We start from the raw sequence: 27,070 nt of genomic DNA on the forward strand, positions 1-27,070 counted from the left end.
GTTGTGCATTGGAATTCCTGTCGGTATGGCCCGACTGTCGGTAGTAGCCCGACTTATTTTGGTGTATGGTTGGCTCCCATCACCCTTTTCTTTCCTTTTGAGGATACTTTACTTTACCCGTTCGAAGCTACTTTTTATTAAACTGTGAGTCAAGAGTCGGGTCATGTGTCGAGTCTTGTCTCCATGTTTACTTGTTTATTATATGGCTTTTGCATGTGGGTTATTTAGATTGTCGAGTGAAGCATGTTAGGATAGAATGTTATTCTAGCTTGTTCGTACTCAGCTTTTGCTGACTTCGTGCTTCATGTCTTCTGGTCATGGCCTTTGCCTTAATGACCCTATGATGATCCATCAATTGCATTTGCGTTGTTGGGGAGTAGATTTTTAATAAAGCAGGTTTGTAGAGATAACTTGCGGGAGAAGTTATCATGGGATTTGAGTTGAGAGTTTAATCTTCCGTAACTTTATAAACTCTTTATTTTATTTAAGGTCATGGCTACTATTTTCAGTTAATGGATTTCAAATGGTTAATACTTTGGATTTGGGCCTCAATGGTTCCAACTTGTTTTAATAACCATTAACTAATTATTTAATATGTTTTGAAAGTTAGTTGATTCCGCTGCGTAATTCTGGTAAATAGCCTTAGCCGTTATCACGGTGACGGTAATATCTTGGTAATTCTTGTGTTTTAAGTTGGAAAATATTTTATAAAAAGCAAGAAATTATTAGGGTGTTACACCCTACTTTGATGGATCCTGATGAGGGTCTTGATTTAGCAGAGCGTAATATCAAGCAGTGTCGTAGGAAGATTGGTGATGCCATTACACTGCTGCAGTCCGTGTTCTTTCTTCTTCTGGCGTTGCGCCTTATAACGAGGCCACTCTTGCGGACTTGCAGTCGAAACACCCTTCTTTTCCAGCTCCGTCCTTGCCTGATATTCATGTTGATGACCATCATCTTATACTTCTGATGTTGTTTTGGACCGGATTAGGAGTTTTCCACGTGCACATCTTGTGGGAGGGACGGTTTACGAGCTCAGCACCTTATGGATTGCTTGAGTGGGGCTGATCTGGCTGTTTCTGATGAGTTAGTTGACTCCATTTCCGGGGTGGTTAATCTCTTTTTAGCTGGGAAATGCCCTATGAGTTTGGGAGAGTATGTTTCTAGTGCTCCCCTCACCCCTCTTGTCAAGCCCGATGGTGGTATTCGTCCTATTGTTGTGGGTACTATTTTGCGACGTCTGGCTTCGAAGGTTGGTGTTGTTATGGTTGGTCCAGCTTTGGGAAGTTATTTTGATGGTCTTCAATTTGGTGTCGGGGTATCTGCGGGTGGTGAGGCAATTCTTCATGTTGTGAACATGTTGATTGAGGATCGGGGTTCTGATGTGGGTCTTTCAATGTTGTTGGTGGATTTTTAAAATGCCTTCAATTTAGTTGATCGAGCGGCCATGTTGCGTGAAGTTCGTCTTCGTGGTGATGTTCGGCATTATGCTTGTGATGAGCTTGTGATGCAGAGGGTAATCAAGACCATTGGGCTTATGGATAAGGTTGCTCAGCCTGATGATCCTCAGTGTGAGTTGTTGTTACTTAGGGCATGTGCAGGAGTTTATAAACTCTACTTTGCTTTGCTCCTCAGTCCTCCTGGTATTTTTGAGGCGGCTCAGCGCACTTTTGATGAGGCTCTTCGATTTTCCTTGGAGCGTATTGTTACTGCTTCGGGGCCTGGCTTTGGCGATTGGCAGTGGCGACTTGCCACCTTACCTTTTTCTTTTGACAGACTTGGTGTTTATTCCGCGGGTGATGTTCGGCATTATGCTTTTCTTGCTTCTCGATTGCAGTCTTTTGGTTTGCAGACACAACTTCTACGACATGCTGATATTGTTGGTCTTGGTCGAGCATTTGAAGATGCGTTGAGTCTATTTAGTGGAACGGTGGAGTATGACATTCTGAGTAACCCTAGTGAGGTCGTTGCCCCTAAACTTATGAAGAAATTGGCAGATATATATTTCACAAAGGTTACTGTATCTGCAGAATCCACCTTCTCTTTATCGTCTCGGCAGTCGGCGTTGTGGAAATCACAGCAGGGAGATCACACCTCTGCTTGGCTTCGTGCGGTCCCCATATCAGGTTTGGGACAGACGATGAATACTAAGCCTTATCGATGTGTGTTGTGTTACCGGTTGGGGGTTCCTTTGTTCTCTGTTACGGTGCAATGTTCTGCTTGCTCCAGGGTCTTTGCGGGAGACATCTTTGGTGATCATGCGGTGTCATGTGCTGGCATCGTGGGTATTAAACATCGGCATAATGTGGTTCGGGACACCCTTGTTGATGTTTGTTATCGGTCTGGGTTCTCGGCGCGGAAAGATGTTGATATTGGTCTATCTGGAGGGAACGATGGAGATTTCCGACCAGCAGACGTGTTGCTCTACTCTTGGGATCGGGGCTGTGATGTGTGTGTTGACTTGACGGGATCTTCTCCGTTGACACAGTCTGGGTTGTCTTGCTTTGCCCCGGACTGGGTTGTGACTGATGCGGCTATTCGGAAGCGGGTCAAGTACGAAGCACGTTGCAGGGCCATTGGTTATGGCTTTCGTCCGTTCTCTTTCTCTTCTTTGGGGGAGCTGGATAAGGATGTTGTTGCGTTGTTGAAGCGGATTCAGAGTTTTCTAGGACACAAGACATTGGGGCTCGTATTGCTGCTCATATTTTCACCATGATAGATTTTGCTATAGCCAGAGGAGTGGGGGCCCAGATTGTATCTCGGCTTCACACTAACTATTTGTAAAATATTTGACTTTGTTAGCATTTGATTTAAAAAAATAAAAATAAAATAATAATATCTGATCTAATTTGATCTAGGTGAAGTAAACAGGGTCTTAGATTAAGTAGTAGGATAAACCCAACTCAACTAAACGGTAAAGGTACCATAATTATTTCGGGTCAAACGCCATTTGTAAAGAGGTTTAAGTATTAGGGTTTATTATCTGGGAAATTTGAAACGGAAAAGATGCAGAGAAGATGGACGACGCCATTGATGCACTCACTTCGAAGCTTCAGCAGCAGTAGTAGTAATAGTAGTAGCAGTGATAAGATTGTCGCTTCAGTGCTCTTCGAGAGGCTTCCTGTCGTTATCCCCAAAATCGACCCGATCATCTACGCTTTTCAGGAATTCTCGTAAGCCCTGATTTTCCCTACTTTGGTTCGTATATTTTTCCTTAAAATGAAAATGTTCGTCATTTCTTTGTTGTTTCTTTAATTTCGGGATCAAATGAGGTGTAATTTGACCAATACTTGCTTAATTGCTGGTGATTGAATAATGAATTTGATGAATTGATGATATTATAAGGTAAAATGAAATATGAAAGAGCAAATTTTAAGCTATAGCTTTGATTTTTCGGGCTACATTTTAGAAAAATGAAAAAAGGGGGTGCTTTACTCCGGTGCATATTTTAGGGGGAGTTTTTGCCCCTTTTTCTCTGTATGGAGCCTGGAAGAAGAGATTATACCAATATTTGTGTCAAACTGCCTATTTGAAGTGTGGAAAGAAATGGCAATTTCGACCTCGATTTGTTTTAACATTTGATTGGTTAACTTCTAAAGAAAATTGGTATTGGAAGTTTTGAGAGAGACTGTTAAAGTAGAAGCTAAATACCGGAGTTATATCTGTAATGGATGGAAGTTTGAATCATCATCATTCTGCTTAAGAACGGTTCTAGTCTACTGAGAGTCCATGGTTCTATTCTCTACACGCCTAAACAATTATTGCCAGTGGGGACAGCTATTAGTTTGAACACTGCTATATGCGGAATAGGACTTAGAGTTGCTTAAAAGCTGAAACTGGTATGCATAATTGCATTGCTTGCTTGACATTTGGGTGATTGCTAGGTTACTGTCATGTTGCAGCGAGTGAGGATAACTATACAACACGTGGGAATTGTATTGGGAGTCTTCATATTACCTTCTGTTCTTGTGTTAGATACTCAACAATGTGATATGGGCATGAGCACTTGACACTTCATTTTGGACAAGAAACATGCAAGATTCTTTATTTTGCAAAATAGTTGAGTTTGATGCCTGGACACATGTCCAACACTATTAGTCGTGTGCAAGTTATAGGCATATGGTTGGTACAGCCGAAAATGAAAAATGAAAAATGAAGGATATGGTGTTTTCAGGGTGGGACTGAACCTTATCGTGTGTTCTCAGGAATTAAAGAAAGGGGAATGGTAAAAGAAGGTTATTTTCAATTTCAACAGCATGAATATGCTCAGTGACCCACTTATTTTAGGGAACTCACTAATTTCTGAAGATCTTGTACCTTCTTGGTTCCTGTCTGTGAACAAGTGATTTTTATTGTGCTGGACATGTTTACTGTTGCAAGGTTTTCAGAAAATTAAGCGGTTTAGGTTCCGTTTGGTTGGGTGTAAAACATTTTCTGTGTAAAATGATCTTCATGGAAAACAATTTACAATGGAAAACACAATTCCAAAATTAGTTTTCCGTTGTTTGGTTCTATGTAAGAAAAATGATGAACCGAAAGGAAAATGGAAGGGAAAGTAAGCAGGTAGTGAGAGGAGTGTACAAGAGAGATAAGAAAAAAGGAAGGAAAACGGTTTTCCCTTCATTTTGAAGGGAAAATGGTTTTCCTTCATTTGGAGAGCAATTTTACTCCTAGGGAAAATGGTTTTACACTCCTTTTCAAACCAAAAAATGTAAAATTGAAAATAGAGGAAAATTATTTTCCAGAAAAATGTTTTACGCCTCAGCAAACGGAGCCTTAATGTAAATATTTTTCTGCATAAACTGTAGTGTCGCAGCTTCTTCTGTGTTCTTATTTAGACAGGTAATGTTTCTACCTCTTTTTGTGATCCTTTGTTGTTTGACTATGTATACAGGTTTCGATGGAAGCAGCAATATCGACGGGTATATCCTGATGAATTCTATAAGAAATATGAATCTCGGTAAACACTTAGTTTTTATAGTCTTGTCTAATCTCCGTCTCATCATCTTATTGCCTTGAAATTGGATATGTGTCTCATACTCTTTCATATGATCATCTGGAGACTACAATTTTATGGATGTTGGAAACTATTATTTGCATATCTTGTTGGTACGGTCTATGAGTTCCTCCCTCTATTTCATCACAGTTAAAAAATTTGGTGGAACCTAATATTTGTTGCATGCTATAGAAAATGGTTTGAAGCAAAATCTACGTGTGTCTATTATTATGTTAGTTATTTTTCAGGCTTGATATTCCTCTACCCATCCCCTGAGGAGTCTGGTATGGAACACCTGACGGTGCAAGTGTTGTCTTGAAATTTAGTTCACACCCTTTGTACATGAAATTATTGTGATGTGCTATTTAGTTATTGAGAAAGTCATGGAAGTAAACTACACTCTCAACCACAAGAGATCGGAGTGGACTAGTTTTCTGTTTTTTTGCCTAGTTCTGTATTCTGGTTCCAGAATGGTAGAATTGTACTTGAAGAAAACTAAAAGTCGTGTATGACCTAACCTTAGAAAATTAAGAAATCAGCTAGCTACTAGATCAAGACTAGGTTCTATTTACACCATATGGATCTTCAGTAAGTTCTTTGTTTGTTCTTATAGGTATTGACTCGTGTCTTATCCATAAACCTCTCTCCTATTTATGTTAATCCTTTGTTTGCATCTTCTGGCAGGGGGAAGGGTGATTATCAAATTGACTATCAACCAGCTCCTCGGATCACTGAAGCTGACAAAACAAATGACAAAAGGTATTAGTTGGTGTTTTATTGGGAAGTTCTCTTTGGTAACCTTAAGTTTCTTATTTTCCTCTTTGGTAAAATGGAAACAAGAATTTTCTCTATGGCAGCCTTAAGTTTCTGTACTCCGTACATAATTAAACAAATGGCATATATTTTTGGTCAAAAACTATATTATTAGACTAGTTGTACTTAACTATAGTTATTTAACGATTAAGTTACCTAAATTCCTTAAAAACTAGTTTTCCGTCCTACATGAAAAGAGTGTTTTTCTCCAAATTAAATCCTCTTATAGGCCGACCCCAAATCATTTTGGGACTAAGGCTTTGTTGTTGACTTGGTGTTGTATAGACCGATAAACCTTAACATCCAACTCATTATTGTGTAGTAGTTGCTTACATTATCAGAAATGTTTACTTTGCAATGTTTTTAAATAATCATTTTTCAGTTTCCCAAATTTTCATTCGGATTAATACATCAATTGATTTGTAATGGTTTTTGTTTGAAACGCTTCAATTGATGAAGATTTAGTTGAGTATAGGTGAATGATGTACCAGCCCATTAAAGGGATTTTTTTTTAAAATTCAGATGTTAAACACGGTTAATAAAATCAGTTAAAGCATGACTTATACCATTGTTTGACTATGTATAGAAACTGAAGGTTACCAAAGAGAAAATTTTTGTTTTTATTTTACCAAAGAGAAAAATAAGGAACTTAAGGTTACCAAAGAGAATTTCCCTATTTTCTTTTGTACATAACATTTTGTATCACTGGTTTTCTTAAACATAAGATCCAATTAGGTAGGCGTTAAAAACAAATGTTTTGAATCAGGGTAATTTGGGTATAGAATATTTGTTATTGCAGTCTAGGCTGCATGCATCAGACCCGCCCTATCCTGTCACGAGCAAGTGCCTCTATGTAGGCATAGGGGAGTGTTGCAGTATGATGCATAAAAGTTAGTTTGTTACTTGTCTTTCTGAATACGAGCCTAGAAAGTTAACATTTTTCTCTTTTCTGTGAAAGAATTACACATTAGTCACTAGGTGCCCTTTAATAATGTAATTCACCAACTTAGGAAGCCTATGACTCACCAGTCACCACCCTATAGTGGTTTTGCCGCTGATAACTTCTGTTTTTGCAATCATGTTAAAACAATGATCCCCATGATGTCTGTGTCTTGACATGTTGTTCGTTTGATTTTGGCATGGTCTTGTTGTAATCTGTAATATTCATGAACTGCCTACAACATTCATTTGTTCCTTTTTATCTTTTACTAGAAATTCCACTTACCATTTGATTAAAAAAAATAAGAAGTAAAAGAAGAGGAAACTGGAATGAAGATCTCTGAATTGAAATACTAAAGGATAGGATGATGAAGTGCTATACCCATGGGTGGATGCAAATGGCTTGGGATCAGATCTGGCAAGGCCAGCAAAGTATGGTAGTAGGTTAAAAATGTGATAGTGAAGGAAGGATGGCATTGTGAGTGATTTCAGAAAATTATTTAATTCTGAGATGCTTTGCTTGAGCAACTGGAAAAAAGAGAACTTTACAATAGATGGAATACAGGAAGGCCCACATTCTTTGTTTTCTTTGTTCTCTGTTTATCCATGTAAACTAAGTTATAAGAAAGAAACACAATTTACAAGGAATGATCCTTGGTCTTGTGTGCACGGTGAACTGGTGAAGACTGAAGAGGTGTTGGGAGGCAGAAGAGGCAGGGAAAGAGGGATTTAAATTAATTTTTTTGTAGGGGGGATGAGGGGTCAAAAGTTGGCTTGCTTTGGCTTGATCGTTAAACTATTTGCAGTCCCTTCTCACTGTAAAGTAGCCTATGGTCCTTCACTCCTTACACCTTCTGGATCAAGAATCAGTTAGAAATAACCTCTTTGTATTTGTAGGATTAAGGCTGTACCTCCCTTAAACTGTCAACTTAGGCTTTGGGGCAGTGTTGATGCTGTGTTGCATTTTTTACTCGCACAGTTTAAGTTGATCGAAATTTGTCTCCTCTACTCTAAGTTATAGGTTACTTTATCAAACCCTGAATTTGAATGTTGCATGAATTGTCAACAGATATTGTGTTTAATCGGTTCAAGGATGAATGTTTTTGTTTTATTTAGTTTTCAAGAGTCTATTGCGTAGTGTTGATAGACACTGGATATCTGGGCTAGACTGCAAGGATAATGTCTTAAAACTTGCTGTAAACTAAAATCATTGCCACATCCACGTGATCGTAGAGTATGCTGTCAGTTTTTATTTGCTAAGCTAAACTTCTTTGCCCATGTCTTCTGTTTAAATTTTTCTGTCATATTGTGTTGGAAAGAGATGAGTTTCAATTAAGATCTTTATATTTCAGTTCAGAAGAGAGGGGGTGTTTCAGTTAATTGTTATTGTTGGTTTTGGAATCCTTGATATATATATGTATAGTTAGCATTAAACTGTTTTATCTGTTCCTTTAAGGTCATTGCAAAGAGCACTTGATCGAAGGCTCTATCTTCTCCTTCATGGAACTTCTTACGGTTCTCCTGATGGGAACCCTGTTTGGCATTTTCCAGAAAAGGTCTACGAAAAAGAAGAGACTCTGCGGAAGGTTGGTAATCTTAGAAACTGGTCTCTCCTATCTTGTCTCTGTTTTGATTTTTTTTTCTCATAATCCTCTGCTGATTGCAGTGTGCGGAGTCTGCTCTGCAATCTGTTCTTGGTGACCTTTCACACACATATTTTGTTGGAAATGCACCAATGGGCCATATGGCTGTGCAGACAGCTGACAAAGCAGATACATTGAAGGTGTGTTTCTATCTGTGGCACAAATACAGTTGCATCTGCTGTTATTCCGTGCCTTGAAACTTGATAATAAGATACTTCATCCTCTAATTTTAATGTTTTTCTTTTTAGCAGAGATTCTTCTTCAAATCACAAGTAATTGCAACAAACAAGTTTAACATTGGTGAATGTGATGATTATGTTTGGGTGACCAAGGATGAACTACTGGAGTATTTCCCGGACCAAGCTGAGTACTTGAAGCAGATGATTATTAGCTAAAATGGTGATATTACCAAAGAGTAATTTTGTAGACCTCCGTAGCCTTCAACTACTGGAGCATCTGTATTGTGACAAGTAGAGTAGTAGTCCAACATTCCTGCTAAATTTCTGTGGCAACAGAGGAATTAAGCTGTTCTAAGTTTTGTTTTGGTTCCTGAGGAAGATTAGGTTTTCCGTCTGTGATATCTCAGCAGCATCCGTAGTGCAGCCAGCTTCCAGACTCACCTTTAAGCCTTTGAAATAAAATTATACTTCTATGATGAGGGACAGGGCTAATGAAAATTTGTTTGTTGTCTGAGTTTATGCATCTTGTAGCCAAGATATCAATGCATGTTGATGCTTGGAAGTGTTAATGCAATATGCTATCAGAATCTTACCCTTTATGTTCCCATACTTCTTTTTTATAGAAGATGTTCCCAAAACACTATTCAAATGTTGGAGAGTACCCTCCTGATTCCTGAGTGTCCCTTGTTGTGGAAGGTTAGTCCTACATTTGTTGCGTACTTATCATCCCTAGAATTGGTTGTATCAATAATTTTTTCCGCTCCCCTAAATTCCTAAAGGTGACTCAACAAGAATAAGAATTGACTTATGTTAGGTTAATCTTTGAGATATGCAAACAACTATCCATGTGCGACGTAATACGCTGAGACTCTGTTTTGTTCTGCTTATTTTGACTTATTTTCGATAAAATAAGTTCAGATAATATAAGTTCAAAATATTTTACACACAATAAGTTTATTTCAGACAAAATAAGTTAAGAAAGTTCAGATAAATTAATATAAGTTTAGACAATATAAATTCAAACAAAATATGTCGAATAGAATGGAGTCTGAATCACCGAGATACGTAACAACTATTTCCCCTCAATCACCCGGTAATCCAAGTTCGGCAACTTTTGTATAAGAGCGCCTCACCGAAAAGACCGGTTTGATTGCTTAACTAATTGGTTTCATATCTTAACTAATTGATTCCAGTGCTTAATTAATTAGTTTCATTGATTAACTAATTAGTAACATTGCTCAACTAATTGGTTGCATTGCTTAACTAATGGTTACATATTTACATTGTTTAATTAATTGGTACCATTGCTTAACTTATATGACACCAAAATGGTCTTTAGTGTAAGACCGTCTTACATAAAAGTTTGTGTCCAGAGTTTATCAGTTTCGGGTGATCTAGATTTGAGCTGGGTCAGACCTAAGGATGGAAATATCTAGTGGATGATCTAATAACTCGGTCACTCGCTATAATTAAACGGATGAAAACCCAAATTAAATGGATGAAAAACGGGTGATGGATGCGGGTCGGATGCGGGTGATGTTTTTTTATCCATCACCCGTTTATCACCTATAAATTATGCGTGATGGAAAATAATTATATGTTTTGGAAGTAAATATAGGTATATAAGCTCTTTTTTTTTGGAGGGGGGGTTAATTATTATGTATACTAGACTAGATCCCGTGCACGCACGGATTTTGACAATTTTTTCACAAAATATTTAACTGAATATCTCCCAAACTACTGCATAGTTATACATTTTTAACATACTCGTTTAAATTTATTTATCTAATATATATATTTAAAATGCTAATATGATAATTTGATCAAAATATTGAGTGATTTATTTTCTATTATTAATATAGAGATTTGACTAAAATATTTCTAATTTAGAATAATTATTATTACGTCGTAGCTATTATTGCCATAATTTATAAACTTAATTTTGTTTCCATACATAAATAGTTAATAAAAAAAGATAGAGAATAAAAATAAAATAAAATAGATACACTTTTTTTGCGAAAGTGGTTTTTGGTGGGAAAAAATCGCACCATGAATTGACACGTGTCATTCTTGGTGTTTCTTTTAGTATATATTAATTAATAGATAGATTATTAGGTAGTGAATTTTTTATTGTTAATAGTTTTCACCAGAATATCACCCGATCCACCCGGTTCACCCGCGAGTGATGAATGAACGAAATGCGGGTGATGAGTAAAGCGGGTGACAAATGGACCGGGTGGAGCGGATTGATGCGGGTGATGCTCCACTCGATCCCATTTCCATCCCTAGTCAGACCTCGATTGGGGGTAAGTCTCTTGGCTTCTTGGGGATCGAACACGAAACCTATGTTAAGCACTTGGTATAATGGTGTACACAGTACACAGACTACTAACTAGAGAAAGCATCAAGAATAGCGAGTGAGTCTATGTGATCAACAACCCCTTGCGCCCAGAATCAGGTCAAAACCTATGAACCAAGTTAACCAACCAACTTATTTTGTCTTTTCATGTTGACCAATCCTAAGCATGGTGCATCACTCCTAACTCAATGCATTGCAACCAAAGACCTGAAGTTTGCCAGAATCCTTCACTCACACTTCATCAAAACATCCCTCATTTTCAACTCCTTCATCTCAAACCGCCTTGTGGAGTTGTACTCCAAATGCAACTTCATTGAAAGTGCCCGGAAAGTTTTTGATGATCTCCCTGAAAAGAATCGTCATTCCTGGAACACAATTGTTTCTGGGTATTGTAAAAATGGTCTTTTTCATCATGCAGACCAACTGCTTGATAAAATGCCTGAACCAGATATTGTAAGCTACAATTCTGTTGTTTCTGGTTTAGCCCATCATGGGTTTTATACAAAGTCTATATTTTTTGTCAAAACAATGCAGAACATGTATAATGAGTCCGGATTGTTCTCGGATGAGTATACAATTGTTAGTGCTGTTAGTAGCTGTGCCGTTTTGGGTGCAGTGAACTTGTTGCACCAACTTCACAGTGTAGCAGTTGTGCTTGGATTAAAGAGTGATGTTGTTTTATGCAATGCTTTAATTGATGCGTATGGAAAATGTGGCCATCCTGACTTATCTTACTCGGTATTGACTCAAATGCCTGAACGAGATGTTGTGTCGTGGACCTCGATGGTTTCTGCCTATGCAAGGGCATCTAGGATGGAAGATGCCTGCCTGATTTTTAAGCAAATGCCTGTGAGGAATTCTGTATCCTGGACTGCATTGATCACAGGGTTCTCTCAAAATGGGAGAGGAATTGAAGCTCTGTGTCTCTTTGATCAGATGCAGAAGAATGGAGTTCCGCCTAGCGCCTTTACATATGTTGCTGTGTTAGGTGCTTGTGCAGATTTAGCACTTACAGAGAAAGGGAAACAACTTCATGGTCGAATCATCAGATCAAACACCAGAAGAGTTTCTTTGATGAATTCGTTTGTCTATAATGCTTTGATTGACATGTATTGCAAGTGTGGAAACATGAGATCAGCTAAGCTCGTGTTTGAGAGGATGCCAGAAAACAATGATGTTTCTTGGAACTCCATAATAAATGGGTTTGCACATAATGGACATAATGAAGAATCACTTGAAATGTTTGAAAGGATGATTATAGCAGAAGTAAACCCTAATGAAGTCACATTTTCTGGAGTGTTATCTGCTTGTTGCCACACAGGTCTAGTTGAGGAAGGCATGAAAATTCTCAACTTAATGACAAAACATGGTTTGAAGCCAAAACCAGAACACTATGCAATCATGATTGATTTGCTTGGGAGGAAGAACAGACTTAACGATGCAGTAGAGTTGATTGAGAGAACTCCTGGTGTTTCTGATCATGTTGGAATATGGGGCGCTCTTTTAGGTGCTTGTCGGGTCCATGGAAACTCAGAACTTGCTCGTAAAGCTGCAGAAATGCTGTTTTTGTTGGAGCCATGTAATGCTGCTAGATATGTGATGCTGTCAAATATTTATGCAGCAGGTGAAAAATGGGATGATTACCATCAGGTAAGAAGGATTATGGGTGAGAAAGGTTTGAGAAAAGACGCGGGATTAAGTTGGATTGAAGTTAAGAATATTAGGCATGAATTTGTTGCCAAAGACGTGTCACATAGTTGTCGAGAACATATATATGAAGTAATCCATGGATTGGTGGATCAAATGAGTGAAGTGGGATATTCTTCTTGTGTTGAGATAGGTTTAGAAGATGATGAATAGTAAGATTATGACTCAGGTTTTCATCTAACTTTAAAAAACTCAACAAGTACTACTTGTTTCTCAGAAGACCATAGTCCATAGGTAATGTGGTTTTGTAGTTTCATTGCTCATTTTACTTCTTCAATCTTACATTTTATTTTAAGCAGGGTCGTCTTAAACTTTTCGGAGGCTCTGTGCAGATTCAAAACTTGAGCCCCTATATGAATATATATGATCCACGAAAATATATGCCCTATATTTGATCACCAAAAAAATAATATTCCGTAACAAAAAGAATCTAATACTTATATAAAGTGGGCTTTCATGGTTTATCGGCCCCTTAAAATAAAGGGTCATATGCGATAAGGTTGTTTGCACTCCCTCAAAGAGGCACATGCTTTCAAGTCATTTCTTTGGCTCGACTACTTTATGAACCAAAAATGAGGTTATCAGACGTTTGGCGAACGTGGTATTTGATTGAGTCAACTGTTAACTTGCAAACAGTGTTTTGACTATTCCAATTTGCAAGAAAGTTTCTATGCACAATTGCAACAAGTCTTATATTCAAGAATTGTCAATATGGAGGACACAAAAAATTTCTTGCAAAACTACTCCTGTCATTTGGAAAAACAAAGAGAGCGTGAATGTGTGACAACTAATTCGGACAGAATGAGTTAAAAAGGATGGAGAGCAATCGATAACCTTTGAAATAACCTAATTTGCTTCTTTAAATTGCCAAGCTGTTACATAGTTGATTAAGTACATTCAGCATATATACAAAAAGCAATTAAACAGTAAACAAATGTATTGCCTGAAATCTACACATCCTAATGTATTTCTTCATTTTAATGGCCTATGAACCAGCCCTTTCTTCACGGGTGGGCAAGTAGTCATCTTTCACGGGACTATACTTCCATCGTCATTCACCTCCCGAGAAGACCCACTTCTAGTGAATAACAAAGTTGGTACCTGCTGTACTCTAAAACCGTATTCCCCAACCTCTCCAACAATCAGCTCCCTTCTTTCTCTTCAGTGTCACAAAGAACAACTCCTCTGACTTTAGCCCTGCATATAGAAGACATTGATTTTAGATAGCTAAAGAATTCAGCAATGAAAAAGCACAAACTACTGAAAAGGTCAAAGTCAACAGCTCCTGATAGCAGGTACAACATACCTGCGATAGGCAGGTACAACGCGATTAACAACTTTAGCAGATTCGACTTCAGCAGCTGGCTGTTTATCTGGAGTATAGAAGAGAATGCAAGAAGTCATTTTTCGTTCTCAAAAGTAACAGTTACAGTAGTAAAACACATATCTGGGCCAGCGTTATATGTGCTAGTGAAGAATAGGATTTTCAACATAATTGAGGGCCAATTAATGGTTTTCCATACCTCAAATGATTTGTTTAAATGTTTCTTATGGAAGGGCGGGTGAAGGTGGATTGGACAAGGTTCTTCCCTTCTACTGAGGACATTTGTTCACAATAAAGATGATTTGTGTAGAAGGACATTGCAGGTTTTCCCCTAAGCTTATCAGTTATCAGAATCACAATCTCGAAGATAAAGGCACGGAAACTTGATGAGCAACACCAGATTATTAAGCTCATCAGGCAAGGAATGGCTGTTATCGGCTGAAGTTTTAAAATCTAAAGCAAATGATAGCCATAAATTAGGCAAGGAATAAGGATCTATGAATAAAGGTGCCATAGTAACTACAGGAAAGCTTCACTTTCAATATTTGATGTCTTCTTTTGATGGGGGAGGGGGAGGGAGAGGGAAAGAATTGAAGACAATATATCCTAGTCTAGTGTGCAAGTTAGGTATCTGCTAATTAAACAAAATGTTAAGAGTACAAATTCATAAAAGAAATGAAAATTTTCAACATAAAACATGGAAGTATTATATTCACAGAATTGTTCATTTTAGAAAAGAGAAGGAATTAGACAGGAGGAGGATAGGAAATGCTCGTCTAGGGGGCAGAAAGAATCAAAATGAAGGAATAGATAATAAGATAATCAAGAAAAGGCAAATCAAAATGAAAATCATATTCAGCAAACAGGTCCAAAGCGATTTTAATAGGAGGTCCTTACTTTACAATAAAGGATCATACTAGCCTCTCCAAGGACTCTTGAATAGTAAGTCATAGAATAATGGCTACATAGAGGATTCAAGATGTCTATACATGCTGTAAAGAGAAATCGAATGTTATTTAAAAAAAAAACTACATACCTGAAGAATTCAGTCCAGCAGTAACAGATGAAGTATCAGAGTATAGAGGAGAAACTGCATTCCCGCTCCCAGTTGTTTTCTTTAGCCTTTGCTGTTCCAATTGATCAAGCTTCCTCTTGACTGCTTGGCTCTTTTCCTAAAGGGATAAGGAAAACTTATGATGGTCCAAGGAAGAAAGAAAGAGGATCGATGCAGATTCTACAACATATGATACCAAGTTACCAACAAATGCAAATGTTAGGTCAATTTTTTATACTGCAGATACAAGTAGTCTAGCATACCTTTTCTGTAGAAAACACTTCGGTCAACTGACAGCAGCGCTTTTGCTCTGGATAAACATTCAAACCAACCATTCAATGACAATGGCTCAAAATTGTAGGCATGAAGTTGAGACGCAAGCATAAAGGAACAATTTCAAGATTCTCATAGCATTGCAATGCATACATTTCAACAACAACAACAAAAAAGAAGAAGAAAGAGGACTAATGTGCTAAATCAAACATGTACCCTTATTACCTACTTCTTACTAGTAAGCAGGTACTGAAATAGTTATCAATATGCTCCAATCAACCGTCTATAAAGAACTAACTACCTATCACCAATAACATCAAAGGTAATGTTGCACAAAGACACAGCGATCTCCCAGCATAAAAAAGAGCCTCGATAAAAACACTTTTGGGATCATAAATGAAATGGTAATAATACATAAACAGTTGATGCTAGGGATACTCAGTTACTCACTACTGACAAATTGAGGAAGAAGAAAAAGAAGATTAGAAACTCTCTGGGTCAGTTAGAAGTTTAGAACTCTTAGAAGTTATTTGAACACCCTGAGCTGCAGTATTCAACTGACAAGGAAAGAAAACAATACCAGACAACCTGCACAGATATGGCCAATTTATCAGATTGGTATAATACTTAACATGCCTTCACCACATTGGTATAAAAAGTCGTCAATTGTGACAAATGAGTTTAAAACTTAGCTCTGTGCAACGTCCAACCCTTATTTCTAGTCAGAGGTTTCACGTAAGGTATAATTTGATTATTTTTTCTCCATTTTTGTCGCCTCACTTATTATATTGCTCCGTATTGCGTTGTTCATTTTATTTCACTTTATTTTCACCTAATTAACGAAGAATATTAAAAAAAATTGGAAATAAAACATACATCTCCTCATAAGCCTTGACGAATGAAGCTACAATCTAATACAACAATCATGATTGATAGTGACTTGTGATTTACATAAATTTTTGATATTTAAGAAAATTTTAGGGGATATCTTGACAACTATGTACGGAGTATAATTTATACATCAAGTTTTAGTAATACCTTCACAGCAAAAAAATTAACAGACGAATCACGATTCACGAAAGAGGAGAGGAATGTCATTCATTTTCATCGTCAATTAGGTGACAACAGAGAGAAAAATAAGTAAAAGGACAACAATATAATAAGGGTGTGTTCTCTTCAACTTATAGGACCTGGAATTGTCTGACCATATCTGAATTGAGCTTATCTGAACTTATAGGACCTTATACAACTTATTTAACTTATAGCACCTTATAGGACCTTATTTAACTTATAGGACCTTATTTAGATTTTGTAGGACCTTATTAGACCTTATAGGACCTTATAAGATCTTATAGTATCTTATAAGACCTTATAAAACCTTATAAGACCTTATAAGATCTTATAGTATCTTATAAGACCTTATAAAACCTTATAGTATCTTATAAGACCTTATAGAACCTTATTAGACTTATTTAAAGTTTACTAGATCAATACTAAACTTTTAGCCATTAGAATGTTGATAATAGTTGATTGCAAATATTAATAAATATAAAGTAATTATTATTTAGTTCTTATATTAATAATTATGTCTTTTATGTTATTATTAATAATATAAATTATTACTCCTTAATAATAATTGTTGGATGTCTCACCAATAAGATCGTCCATTCATTTGTGATGTACACATAATTTTAAAAGTGGTGATTAAGCTTTTCCCTTATAATTATATTGATAATAAATTAATAATAACATATAATTAATACTTACATATCATTGATAATTATTAACGTCAATTAGTAACCACATATTATTTTAATATAATAATATAAATATGATTATATAATATAACAATGCAAATCATCATAACATTACATATTTTTATTAATTGAAACTTATAGGATCTTATTGGAACTTATAGGGACCTTAATGGAACTTATAAGACTTTTTTGGAACTTATACGACCTTATTGAAACTTATATGACCTTATTCGAACTTATAGAACCTTATTTAACTTGTAGGACCTGAAACTTATTTAAATAAGGTGTTATAAGTTGAAGAGAACAAGGCCTAAGTGAGACGAAAGAAAGGAAGAAGAAAAAGTAAATTGCACCTTACACATCCCCTCTTCTTCACTGTGCACCTTTCCAGTTGTACTTACTGTTTATATTGTTGCACGTTTCTGGGGAGAGGGTTTTCTTTCTACTCAGATTAATTCAGACTTTTAGCTTCACAGGTTTATAATCTCGCTTTTTCCAATGTAAAGTTCAAGCAAAAGCCCACATAGTACTACTGAGGAAAGCTAAAAAGCTTAGCCCAAACAAGAACTGATTATATAGAGTTGAAGTATAATGTCAGGCTTATATTCTGAACTCCATTAACAGTCACATTATTATAAACTTGTTACCGTGAAGAAGGAAGAACAAAGTGTTTGAGAAATCAATAACCTTAGTCTATGTCAATACATGTTACTCCTTATGTTGTTGAAGTGATTCAATCTTCCAAAACATTCTAAGTTAATTCCTTTTCAATATGGTTATCAATGTAAAACTCAAGCTAGTGTATTAGACTAACAAGTAACTTATACCAACTGGAATGTTAACTGGTTGAAAACTTGAAATGTTGAATATACCAGTATCAACCCAGTATAGACCTAAATGAGCTGTAAGCAGTTAATGCATGCTTAAATAGTTAAATATGCAGAGACTACCACTGCCCCTCCCTTTTCCTGTCAACTTCCAACTCAGTTTCCTTTCGTCTTCATTGTTACTGCCAAGGGGAAATGTTACTAGTCATTCTAGAATATGTAATGTAGGGCAATCAAAATATCAGTGTGACTGATGAAAATGCTTATGCTCAACATAACCATAATATACATAGGCATAATAACCAAGAAACTAACCAAATACTCTCCATAAAGAGCCTTCCATTCAACAAGATATCGGGAAGTCTGGCAAATGAAAGTAGAAAAAACCTTTTACAAAAGAATCTTGCAGGATACTGTATGCCCTATAGAGCTCCAATGACAGATTTGCTACAGCTTCACTAGCAGAAGAAGATCCAAGCTTGGTAAGTGAAATAGACATTAAGGGCATCCCTTTAGTTTTCCGAGCAACCAATTTTGCAGATGTAACACCTACAATGCAGGAAACAGTTGACAGTATATTAGATAATTACAACTTGAGACAAGGTTGAATTTGTACAAAGCATAAGCAGATATGGAGCATGAAACAGATGTCAGGTCAATCGTAGTTAAACAGCATCATAAGTCGCATAGCAAGAGAAATTCTGGCCAATAAATCAAACTAGCCAATAACAATCTTATGAAGAATGGGAAAATCGTGTCAAAACGCTACTGCCCACTGCAGTAACAAAGCCATCAAGTACTTCTTGGCAGCACTATAAGTTCAGATCCAAAAAAAAATACAGGGGTAAAGCACAAACTCGATTAACAAAAAATCAACAGAATGATTCAATAAACATTTACGAAGAAGAAAATGGTACGCTTGTAAAAGGAAAAAACAAAAGCCAAAAGAAATTTTTTTTTTTTTCATCAACACAATGATGGGTGGTCCAACCAAAAGACTAGTTCATCAGCAATACAAAAAAAGAGTTATGAAATTAGCTATGTCTAAACAGATTCCTCAAGTGAATCAGAAGAGGGGAGAAAATGCATTACCACTTGATTTAGGCTGCCAATCCATGATAAGCTTCACATCTTTTGATTTTAAAGAAGCAGTTAGATAATTTATAAAATCAGACCAGGAACCACCAATGCCTATGCCATCTCTCTGCCCACAAATAAAACAAGTTAATGTGAATGACATACCAGTCAACAATTTATGAAAAGGTCCTAAACTTCTCCATGTAAACTCATGCCAAATTTCACACTATTTGGAGGTATCAGAAACTACTAAGATTCCTCTACCACATACTTCCTATATTCATCATAAACCTTTCTACTCAGACTGAGGTGTAAGGATCAGATACAGGTGAAGATGTAAGATAATTAACACACAATTTTAGGGACCTTGCCCCCTATTAATGGCCTAATATATACACGTGAGATATTGGACCGAAGTACTTCCCTTCGCAATGAAACCTGCAGTAACATTATACTTCGTATTAAACAATAAAGTGGCAGATCACCCCCTCACTTTATTTCAACAACAAGATTAAAACCCCTAAATATCCTGTCATAACAAATTGCTATCTTAACTTATTCACTATAAAAAAAAAACCCCATGAACTGAAGCTCCCCTGCTACTCTGTTGATCCTATCTTAGTTTTTATCGTGCAGCTTTCTCGCTTCATCAATGTTCATCTCGTAAATTACATTTCTTATCTATGGCCTATCCGCCTATATAACCACTTGTAAGATATCAAACTACTGCCAATCCGCCAGACTCGAAGTACACGTATAATAATGTTATTATCTATACACAGCAACTAAAATAACTTGAAATTACACACTTATTTGGAATTGCACAGACCAATTCACCTAATAGTGAATGAGGTAACACGATTCTACAACTCATTTCTTAAACCCACCTCATCACAATAGGGTTTTGGAGTTTTGATCACATATAGAGAAATCAAAAAAATCAAAACGTTGAAAACCCCAGAAAATTTCCACAATTGTTGAGGGTTTGCAGCTTAAATTTCCTGACATAACAAAATAAAAAAGAAAGAAGAAAAAGCAGAAATTATACCATGTCGTCGAGTTGGTGAACAGAGCGACGAGCCTCCCAAGTGTTGGAACGAAAATCAGTGACATGGAAGACGAGGTGAGAGGAGTCAACGGAAGAAACCCTGAACAAAAATGGGGTCAACGCCGGAACGCCATCGCCATTAGAGGTAGCAGAAGCTTCAAACTCTGGTTTTGCTTCACCGAAAATGGGTTGAAATTCTTCCAATTCAAACCCCATCTTGGTCAATTGGTCGTCGAACCTGGGAAGCTTGAGGAGTTGGTCCTCCAAAGTTTTTTCACCCGAAATCGATTTTTTTTTAAGCTGTGATATTATTGCAAATCGAACTTTAAACAGTGACCCTTTCTCTTCCTTTGATTCACATATTGTCTTTTAAATTCAATAAATTTTTATCGTATAGGTTGAGTTCGCCATATTTCGTTGGTAAAAATCGCAAATTACTATCAATTTATCGAGTACATTCCGAGAAATCATGTGGAAATCATCATCGCAGCTCCACCAAATCGTTAGACCCCTTCTCTTAAAAAGATGGCATGTTTCAGCATTATAGACGGGAGACGTTCTAGATTCTACAGTGCAAAATCTAATTAACGACAGTAGTTATTTGTTAGATCTATATTTCTCTTTTAGATATCTTACAACTCTTTATTAATGAACTGATTTTCCTTTAAAAAAATGTTCTACGTTGAGGTTTTCCATTTTCAATTAAATGGATTTTCGTAAATAATTGTTGATTTTATTACGAAAATGAATATAATCACATGGCATTAAGGGTAGGTCTTCTGTATTGTCAACATTGCATTTTCATAATACATCAACGATTATGTAATGTACGGTACATAATTAGTATTATATGATAAGAGAATAAGAGAGAGAATAGGTGATGTGGCCTAAAAGAATGCCACCTGACTGAACTATTAAAGCCCAGAAAGAAGGCCCAAAAACCCGCCAGCGGGCTTTTCTCAACTTCACAGGGCCAAGGCCCAAACGATTAAGAGGCCCACTTGGTCCAAACCAAGCCTCCAAAAAACTTAGCAGGACACGTGTCCTGATCTTGCATAACACCCAATCATGCAGGACCAGTTCCCGAGAAACCCTAGCACTATAAATAGTGCAGATCCCTAGGTAAAAGGAATTCAATTCATTCCCACCAACAAAAACTTATCTTTGCTCTGCCTTCTCTCTACAAATTACTTATCTCTCTAGCTTATACTTACTTAAGCATCGGAGGGGATATTCCTACGGGAATATTCTTGTTTGCAGGTTGCCAGAAGTTCGTGCCAGGTCATACTTGATACCTCCGAGGAACGCGTGCCACGTTAGCACCGTAAAAGATCCCACAACATTTGGCGCCGTCTGTGGGGAGGTACAGTGTCATGGCCGAACTACACTCTGACAGAGAGTACGCTGGTGGAGAAGAAGAGAGACGGCACATTGAAGAAGCCAATCGAATCGCAAATGCAGGGAACACACCGCTACGGATGCAGGCTGAGGTGGTTGTTGAGGAAGAACCAATAACCGAGGCGTCTCCGCCAGGCCGCCATCTAAGCCCCAGCGTCCAAGACGCCGTGTTAGACGAGAATCTAGATTTGCCAGTCTCGGTGGGCTCCATACGCGAGATCTTAACGGGATTCCAACAGCAAATGAATCAGACCTTTCGACAACAGATGAGCACTACATTGCAAGATGAAATTCGGAAAAATATGCTAATCTACTGCGCTGAGAGGACGGCTCCACAGAGGCCCCTCAGTCTAGGCGTCAATCGGATACGCAGAATGCCGCTCAGATCCAACGTTTGGAGGGCTGGAGAAGGTTCTCGTCCACAAGCAAGTAGGGGAGTCAGCCCTGTGCCTGAGCACTCGGGAAACGGCCATGACCCCCCCACCTTCTTACCTCGAAGGGACCCGGTCATACGACCATCGTCTAGGGGAAGCTCACCAGCCGTCTTACGGCCAGCCTCAAGGCGTCAAGAACATTATGAGGCTGAATCTGAACTATCAGACACCGGGTCCACTCCTGTGATGGAAGATCCGCCATTTTATCCCACTACACGTGGACCGACCCAGATGACGCCCCATAGGGTAAGCATGCGCCCCCGCCTGCTATCCAACCGCCGTGAACCAACCTATCATATTCAGCAAGGGCTCAACAACCTGACGTTAAGGCACATGAGTACCCCTTTCTCTGACGAGCTCATGAACGCCCCGAAGGAACCCAAGGTAAAAAATCCTACAATTGAAGCTTATGACGGGACCATCGACCCGATATGCACCTTGTCGCATACCGCCATCACATGTACGTTCAGGGAACCAATGAAGCCACTTGGTGCAAATACTTCCCAGCCACGCTCAAAGGAGTAGCGTCTAAATGGTTTGAACGGCTGCCCCCGGGATCAATTGCCTCTTTTAACGAACTACAAACTTTGTTCTCTACGAGGTTCATGGCGCACAAGGAAGAAAGAAAAACAAGCATGCATTTGGGACGGATCCAACAAGGGAAAGACGAGTCCCTAAGAAGCTACGTGAAGCGTTTCAATCTAGAGGCTGGACAGATCCCAGACTTGCCTGATGTCTTCTCTTTTGATAATTTTATCAGAGGATTGAAGAAGGGATCCTTCAAGTTTGATCTGGTTAAGAAGAGTGTAAGGACTATGGCCGAGGCTGAAGCATTTATCCATGCAACAGAAATATGCAGCGCGTCAAAGGAAGGAAGGATTGGAGAAACAACAGACTCCTCCGGGAAGAAGGATAAAGTGGACCGAAAATCCCCACAAGTGAATGGCACATGGGCTCTCTCAAAAGAGCATGATACCAACTCTCCTGGGCACAAGAGAGAACGACCGCAAGAAAGGGAATATTTTGAGTACAACACATATCTTCTCACCATACTAAAAGACGTGGGGATAAGGTACGACCTTGATCGACCTTTCCCCATGAAATCTCCTGCTGAGACTCGAGATCCCAAATTATATTGCCAGTTCCATGAAGACATAGGACATGAAACCAAGAATTGTAGAAGCTTGAAGAGGGCTTTAGATGGCCTAGCCTCCAAAGGACACCTCAAGAACTACTTACAGAAGAATGCTCATGGCTTTGGAAAAAACCAATACAAAAAGAACAAGTCACCTGCCTCACCGACTAAGGGACAACACAGCGACGGAGGATTTGTAGCCGTCATATCTGGAGGACCGGCCGCTGGAGGACCCACCATGAGAGGACAGAAAGATTATGCTCGCCGCTTAGGACAAGTGTTGCTGTCAGCCAAAGCGGCCATGGATCCATTCCCAAGGATAGAAATATGTGAGTCAGATGGCGGACTTATACGGTTATGGATGAAAGTGATAGTCTTATGCTAGCAATTGGAACCAAAACTGATTTGGGTTCAATGGCTCATTTTGTGTGCATGGTGACTTGGATTGAGTGAGCTCGTTATATGGTCCTTATTATCAAGGTGGTACGTTAATCAAACTGGTCCGTTTAATCACATTGGTCCGCTTGTTTAAACAGATTGTACGCACTTATTATTTTTAATTGCTTTGGTTAAAGTCGGTTTAATAAAGGGATATTTGTTTAAATCCCCAGTTTAAATTTAGTCATTACTTAGCTTTGATTATTGCTGTTTGTAAGGAGAGTTTTAAGCCTTTGTAACCTCCAATTTAGTGACTGAATTAGGAGGCTTTAGAGCTTGTAACTGCCAGTTTTAAAGGCTCTTAAATGGCTCTTAATTAGCCGTTTAAAGCTCTTGTAGCTGTTGGTTTTTGGCTATTTATAGTCAGCTTCTTGATTGGAATAAACAACCAACTGGATGATTAAAACACTTGTTTGTTACATTTCGAATTATAGTTTATAATTCAGCCTTTTTCTTTGTTTTGGACGCGTTTCCTATTCAAAGAACTGATTGTGAGTCAATAGGTCTTGTCTTGCATTCACGATCAACGAGTTAAAGGTCTAGCTTGTTAATCAACTATCCTTGTTTATACAACGAGTTTTTAAACTCGTATCATTAGTGGTATCAGAGCTGCTGTTCGTGTGATCCGCCCAAAAAAAAAAAAAAAAAAAAGAAGGAAAAAAAAAAAGAGCTGCTGTTCGTAATTCTTACAAACTGAAATATGGATTTTGATGATCCTGACTTTCTACAACATCTCCAAGAAGCCTTGAAGAACGTTAGAGATGAGGGGTATCGTAGGCATCCTAGGCGTGATCTACGGGCTATGGATGAATTCAAAGTCACCGAACTTCCTGAATTTGTTGGTGGAACAGATCCGGAAGCCTATTTGGAGTGGGAGCGCAAAATAGAGAGAATGTTCGATTTCAAGGACATTGATGATGAGAAGCGTTGCAAATATGCCATATTGAAGCTAGGACGAGGGGCTTCATTGTGGTTTGAGGGACTGAAATCCAAGAGAATACGTGAAGGGAAGGAGAAAATTACCTCTTGGGAGTCTTTGAAACGTAAGCTACGTAAAAGGTATGTGCCAACAACTCATAGAATAACAACTTATCGTAAAATTGCCGAATTGAGGCAAGGAAAAATGAGTGTGGCTGAATATATTGATGAGTTTGAAAAGTTGTCCTTAATGGGAGAAATTGAGGAAATTGAGGAACAAAAACTGTCCAGATTTTTAAGGGGTCTAAATTATAATATTGCCAATACCGTAGACCTTTATCCATATTCTGATTTTGACACTCTTTGTGCATTTTGTTTAAAATTGGAAAATCAAGGGAAGGCAAAATATGGGGGAGGGTCTAGTATGGATGGTAAAGCCAAGTCTTGGGCTAAATCCGAACCTAGCTTGAAACCAAACACATCACCTAGTACCGTAGGTTCAAGTAATTCTACGGCTGCCCCTAAACTATCTAACCCAACCAAAGAAACAAGTCTGTCCAAGGTGCGTTGTTTTAAGTGTCAAGGGTTTGGGCATTACCAAAATGCGTGTCCAAATAAACGAGTAGTGACCTTGAGAGAAGCTGTTGAATGTCGTGAGGAGTTGTTTGAAGAGGAAAAGAGGTTGGGGTACGTATTTGTGTTTGATGAGAGTGGTGATGAGGAGGAAGAGGAAGGGTATGAGGCTCCAATTTATGACACAAATCTAGTTCTTAGAGCGCTACAAACTCAAATTTCACCTACTGATCTAGACCAACGAGATCAGTTGTTTCATACTAAATGTCTAGTGAAAGATAAGTGGTGTAGTGTAATTGTTGATGGGGGGAGTTGTACCAATGCTGCTTCTAGTGAAATGGTGTCAAAATTAGGCTTAATCACTACTGCCCATCCTAGGCCATACGCACTCCATTGGCTTGATGATGGTAATAGTGTAAAAGTGTCGAAGCAAGTAAGGGTTGGTTTGACTATGGGTTCGTATGTGGATGAAGTTCTTTGTGATGTTATTCCTATGGATGCTTGTCATATTTTGTTGGGTCGTCCTTGGCAGTTTGATAGGGACGTGATTTATAAAGGGAGAAGCAATGAGTATGAATTGAGAGACAAAGGCAAGAAAATTGTGCTAAAGCCTATGTCATCTGAAGCGGTTCGATCCATGAGTGTGAAACAAAAGAAAAAGGCGAATCTCACCATGTTGGCTAGTGAACGAGAAATTGAGCAAGCTCTTGATCATGGAGAGTTGGTGTATTTGCTCGTGGCTAAGGAGAGTCCAATTGAAGGCCAAAATTGGAAAGAAGGCAGTCCCATTGCCGAATTGCTGTTTGAGTTCAAGGATGTATTTCCGGATGAATTACCACCAGGTTTGCCCCCTATTCGTGGTATTGAACATCAAATTGATCTTATTCCAAGAACTTCTTTGCCTAATAAGGCTGCCTATCGTTGCAATCCGGAGGAAACAAATGAATTACAAAAGCAAATTGATGAACTTGTGAATCGAGGCTATGTTAGAGAAAGCTTGAGTCCATGTGTTGTTCCGGTGTTGCTTGTGCCTAAGAAAGATGGAACATGGCGAATGTGTGTTGATTGTAGGGCTGTGAATAACATTACCATCAAGTATCGTTTTCCAATTCCGAGACTTGATGATATGTTAGATGAGCTCCATGGTTCGAAGTTGTTCTCAAAAATTGATTTGCGAAGTGGTTATCATCAGATTCGGATGCGTGAAGGAGATGAGTGGAAAACGGCTTTCAAGACAAAACATGGTTTGTATGAGTGGACCGTCCTGCCATTTGGTCTCACTAATGCTCCTAGTACGTTTATGAGGCTAATGAACGAAGTGCTTAAATCATTTTTGGGCAGATTCGTTGTGGTATATCTTGATGACATCTTGGTGTATAGTAGGAACGAAGAGGAGCATCTGATTCATTTGAGGGATGTTTTTGAAACACTTAGAGCTCAAAGACTCTATGGGAAGCTAGAGAAGTGTTCATTCCTTGTTGACAATGTTGTATTCTTGGGCTATGTGGTTTCGAAAGATGGAGTGTCCGTGGATCAGTCCAAGATCGAGGCTATCAAATCGTGGCCTAATCCTAAAACTATAAGTGAGGTGCGTTCATTTCATGGTCTTACTTCATTTTATAGACGTTTCATTCGTGATTTCAGTACTATTACTAGTCCTATCACTAGTTGCTTGAAGAAAGGTGCTTTTGTATGGGGAGAGGACGCTCAAAAGGCGTTTGATGTGATTAAAGAGCGTTTGTGTGCTGCTCCTATTTTGGCGCTGCCAGATTTCTCTCAACCTTTTGAGGTCGAGTGTGATGCTAGTGGAGTGGGGATTGGTGCTGTTTTGATCCAAGGTAAGCGTCCCATAGCTTATTTTTCGGAAAAGTTAGGGGGTGCTCGTTTGAATTATTGCACTTATGATAAAGAGTTCTATGCCATTGTTAGAGATTTGGATCATTGGAGTCATTATTTGCGTTCTAGCCACTTTGTTTTGCATTCTGATCATGAATCTTTGAAGTATATTAATGGGCAACAAAAATTGAGCCCAAGGCATGCTAAATGGGTTGAGTTCTTGCAATCCTTTCATTTTTCTTCGAAATACAAAGATGGTAAAAGCAATGTGGTGGCTAATGCATTATCACGAAGGTACACTTTGCTTGCTACACTTGATGTTCGTTTGTTGGGGTTTGAGAC

The 27,070-nt window shown here is 38.2% G+C and overlaps 3 protein-coding genes across 5 annotated transcripts; 2 read left to right on the forward strand and 1 right to left on the reverse strand.

Annotated features, from left to right (window-relative positions):
• Positions 1-2,920: 2,920 nt before the first annotated feature.
• Positions 2,921-9,247, forward strand: LOC110799363 (uncharacterized). 2 transcript variants are annotated; one of them, XM_022004616.2, is made up of 6 exons: positions 2,921-3,173; positions 4,895-4,960; positions 5,681-5,755; positions 8,205-8,334; positions 8,415-8,531; positions 8,643-9,247. In XM_022004616.2, the coding sequence occupies exons 1-6, from the start codon at positions 3,007-3,009 to the stop codon at positions 8,784-8,786; spliced, it is 699 nt and encodes a 232-aa protein (XP_021860308.1). In that variant the 5' UTR covers positions 2,921-3,006; the 3' UTR covers positions 8,787-9,247. The 2 variants fall into 2 exon arrangements, with proteins under 2 accessions (XP_021860308.1, XP_021860307.1); XM_022004615.2 differs by having other exon boundaries at positions 2,922-3,173; positions 8,640-9,247.
• Positions 9,248-10,783: 1,536 nt separating this feature from the next.
• On the forward strand, positions 10,784-12,904 carry LOC110799361 (pentatricopeptide repeat-containing protein At2g21090). Its single transcript, XM_022004613.2, has one exon. It carries the CDS (start codon positions 11,077-11,079, stop codon positions 12,787-12,789), a length of 1,713 nt encoding a protein of 570 aa, XP_021860305.1. The 5' UTR covers positions 10,784-11,076; the 3' UTR covers positions 12,790-12,904.
• Positions 12,905-13,466: 562 nt separating this feature from the next.
• Positions 13,467-20,349, reverse strand: LOC110799362 (uncharacterized). 2 transcript variants are annotated; one of them, XM_022004614.2, is made up of 7 exons: positions 19,997-20,338; positions 18,964-19,075; positions 18,259-18,420; positions 15,278-15,324; positions 14,997-15,132; positions 13,943-14,009; positions 13,467-13,833 (listed from the first exon to the last, which is right to left on the reverse strand). In XM_022004614.2, the coding sequence occupies exons 1-7, from the start codon at positions 20,210-20,212 to the stop codon at positions 13,779-13,781; spliced, it is 795 nt and encodes a 264-aa protein (XP_021860306.1). In that variant the 5' UTR covers positions 20,213-20,338; the 3' UTR covers positions 13,467-13,778. The 2 variants fall into 2 exon arrangements, with proteins under 2 accessions (XP_021860306.1, XP_056696672.1); XM_056840694.1 differs by lacking the exons at positions 13,467-13,833; positions 13,943-14,009 and having other exon boundaries at positions 14,997-15,194; positions 19,997-20,349.
• Positions 20,350-27,070: the final 6,721 nt, after the last annotated feature.

Source organism: Spinacia oleracea, chromosome 3 (assembly GCF_020520425.1).
Source record: "Spinacia oleracea cultivar Varoflay chromosome 3, BTI_SOV_V1, whole genome shotgun sequence".
NCBI classification, from domain to species: domain Eukaryota; kingdom Viridiplantae; phylum Streptophyta; class Magnoliopsida; order Caryophyllales; family Amaranthaceae; genus Spinacia; species Spinacia oleracea.

Bases quoted from the DNA above. Each gene is read 5' to 3' on its own strand.
- LOC110799363 (XM_022004615.2), top strand. From the start codon at position 3,007: ATGCAGAGAAGATGGACGACGCCATTGATGCACTCACTTCGAAGCTTC. The intron at 5,756-8,204 runs GTATTAGTTGGT...TGTTCCTTTAAG, and splicing joins GACAAAACAAATGACAAAAG to GTCATTGCAAAGAGCACTTG. The intron at 8,335-8,414 runs GTTGGTAATCTT...TGCTGATTGCAG, and splicing joins AAGAAGAGACTCTGCGGAAG to TGTGCGGAGTCTGCTCTGCA.
- LOC110799361 (XM_022004613.2), top strand. From the start codon at position 11,077: ATGTTGACCAATCCTAAGCATGGTGCATCACTCCTAACTCAATGCATT.
- LOC110799362 (XM_022004614.2), bottom strand. From the start codon at position 20,212: ATGGGGTTTGAATTGGAAGAATTTCAACCCATTTTCGGTGAAGCAAAA. The intron at 15,133-15,277 runs GTATGCTAGACT...TTATCCCTTTAG, and splicing joins AAGTGTTTTCTACAGAAAAG to GAAAAGAGCCAAGCAGTCAA. The intron at 14,010-14,996 runs GTATGTAGTTTT...TCTATACTCCAG, and splicing joins TGCTGGACTGAATTCTTCAG to ATAAACAGCCAGCTGCTGAA.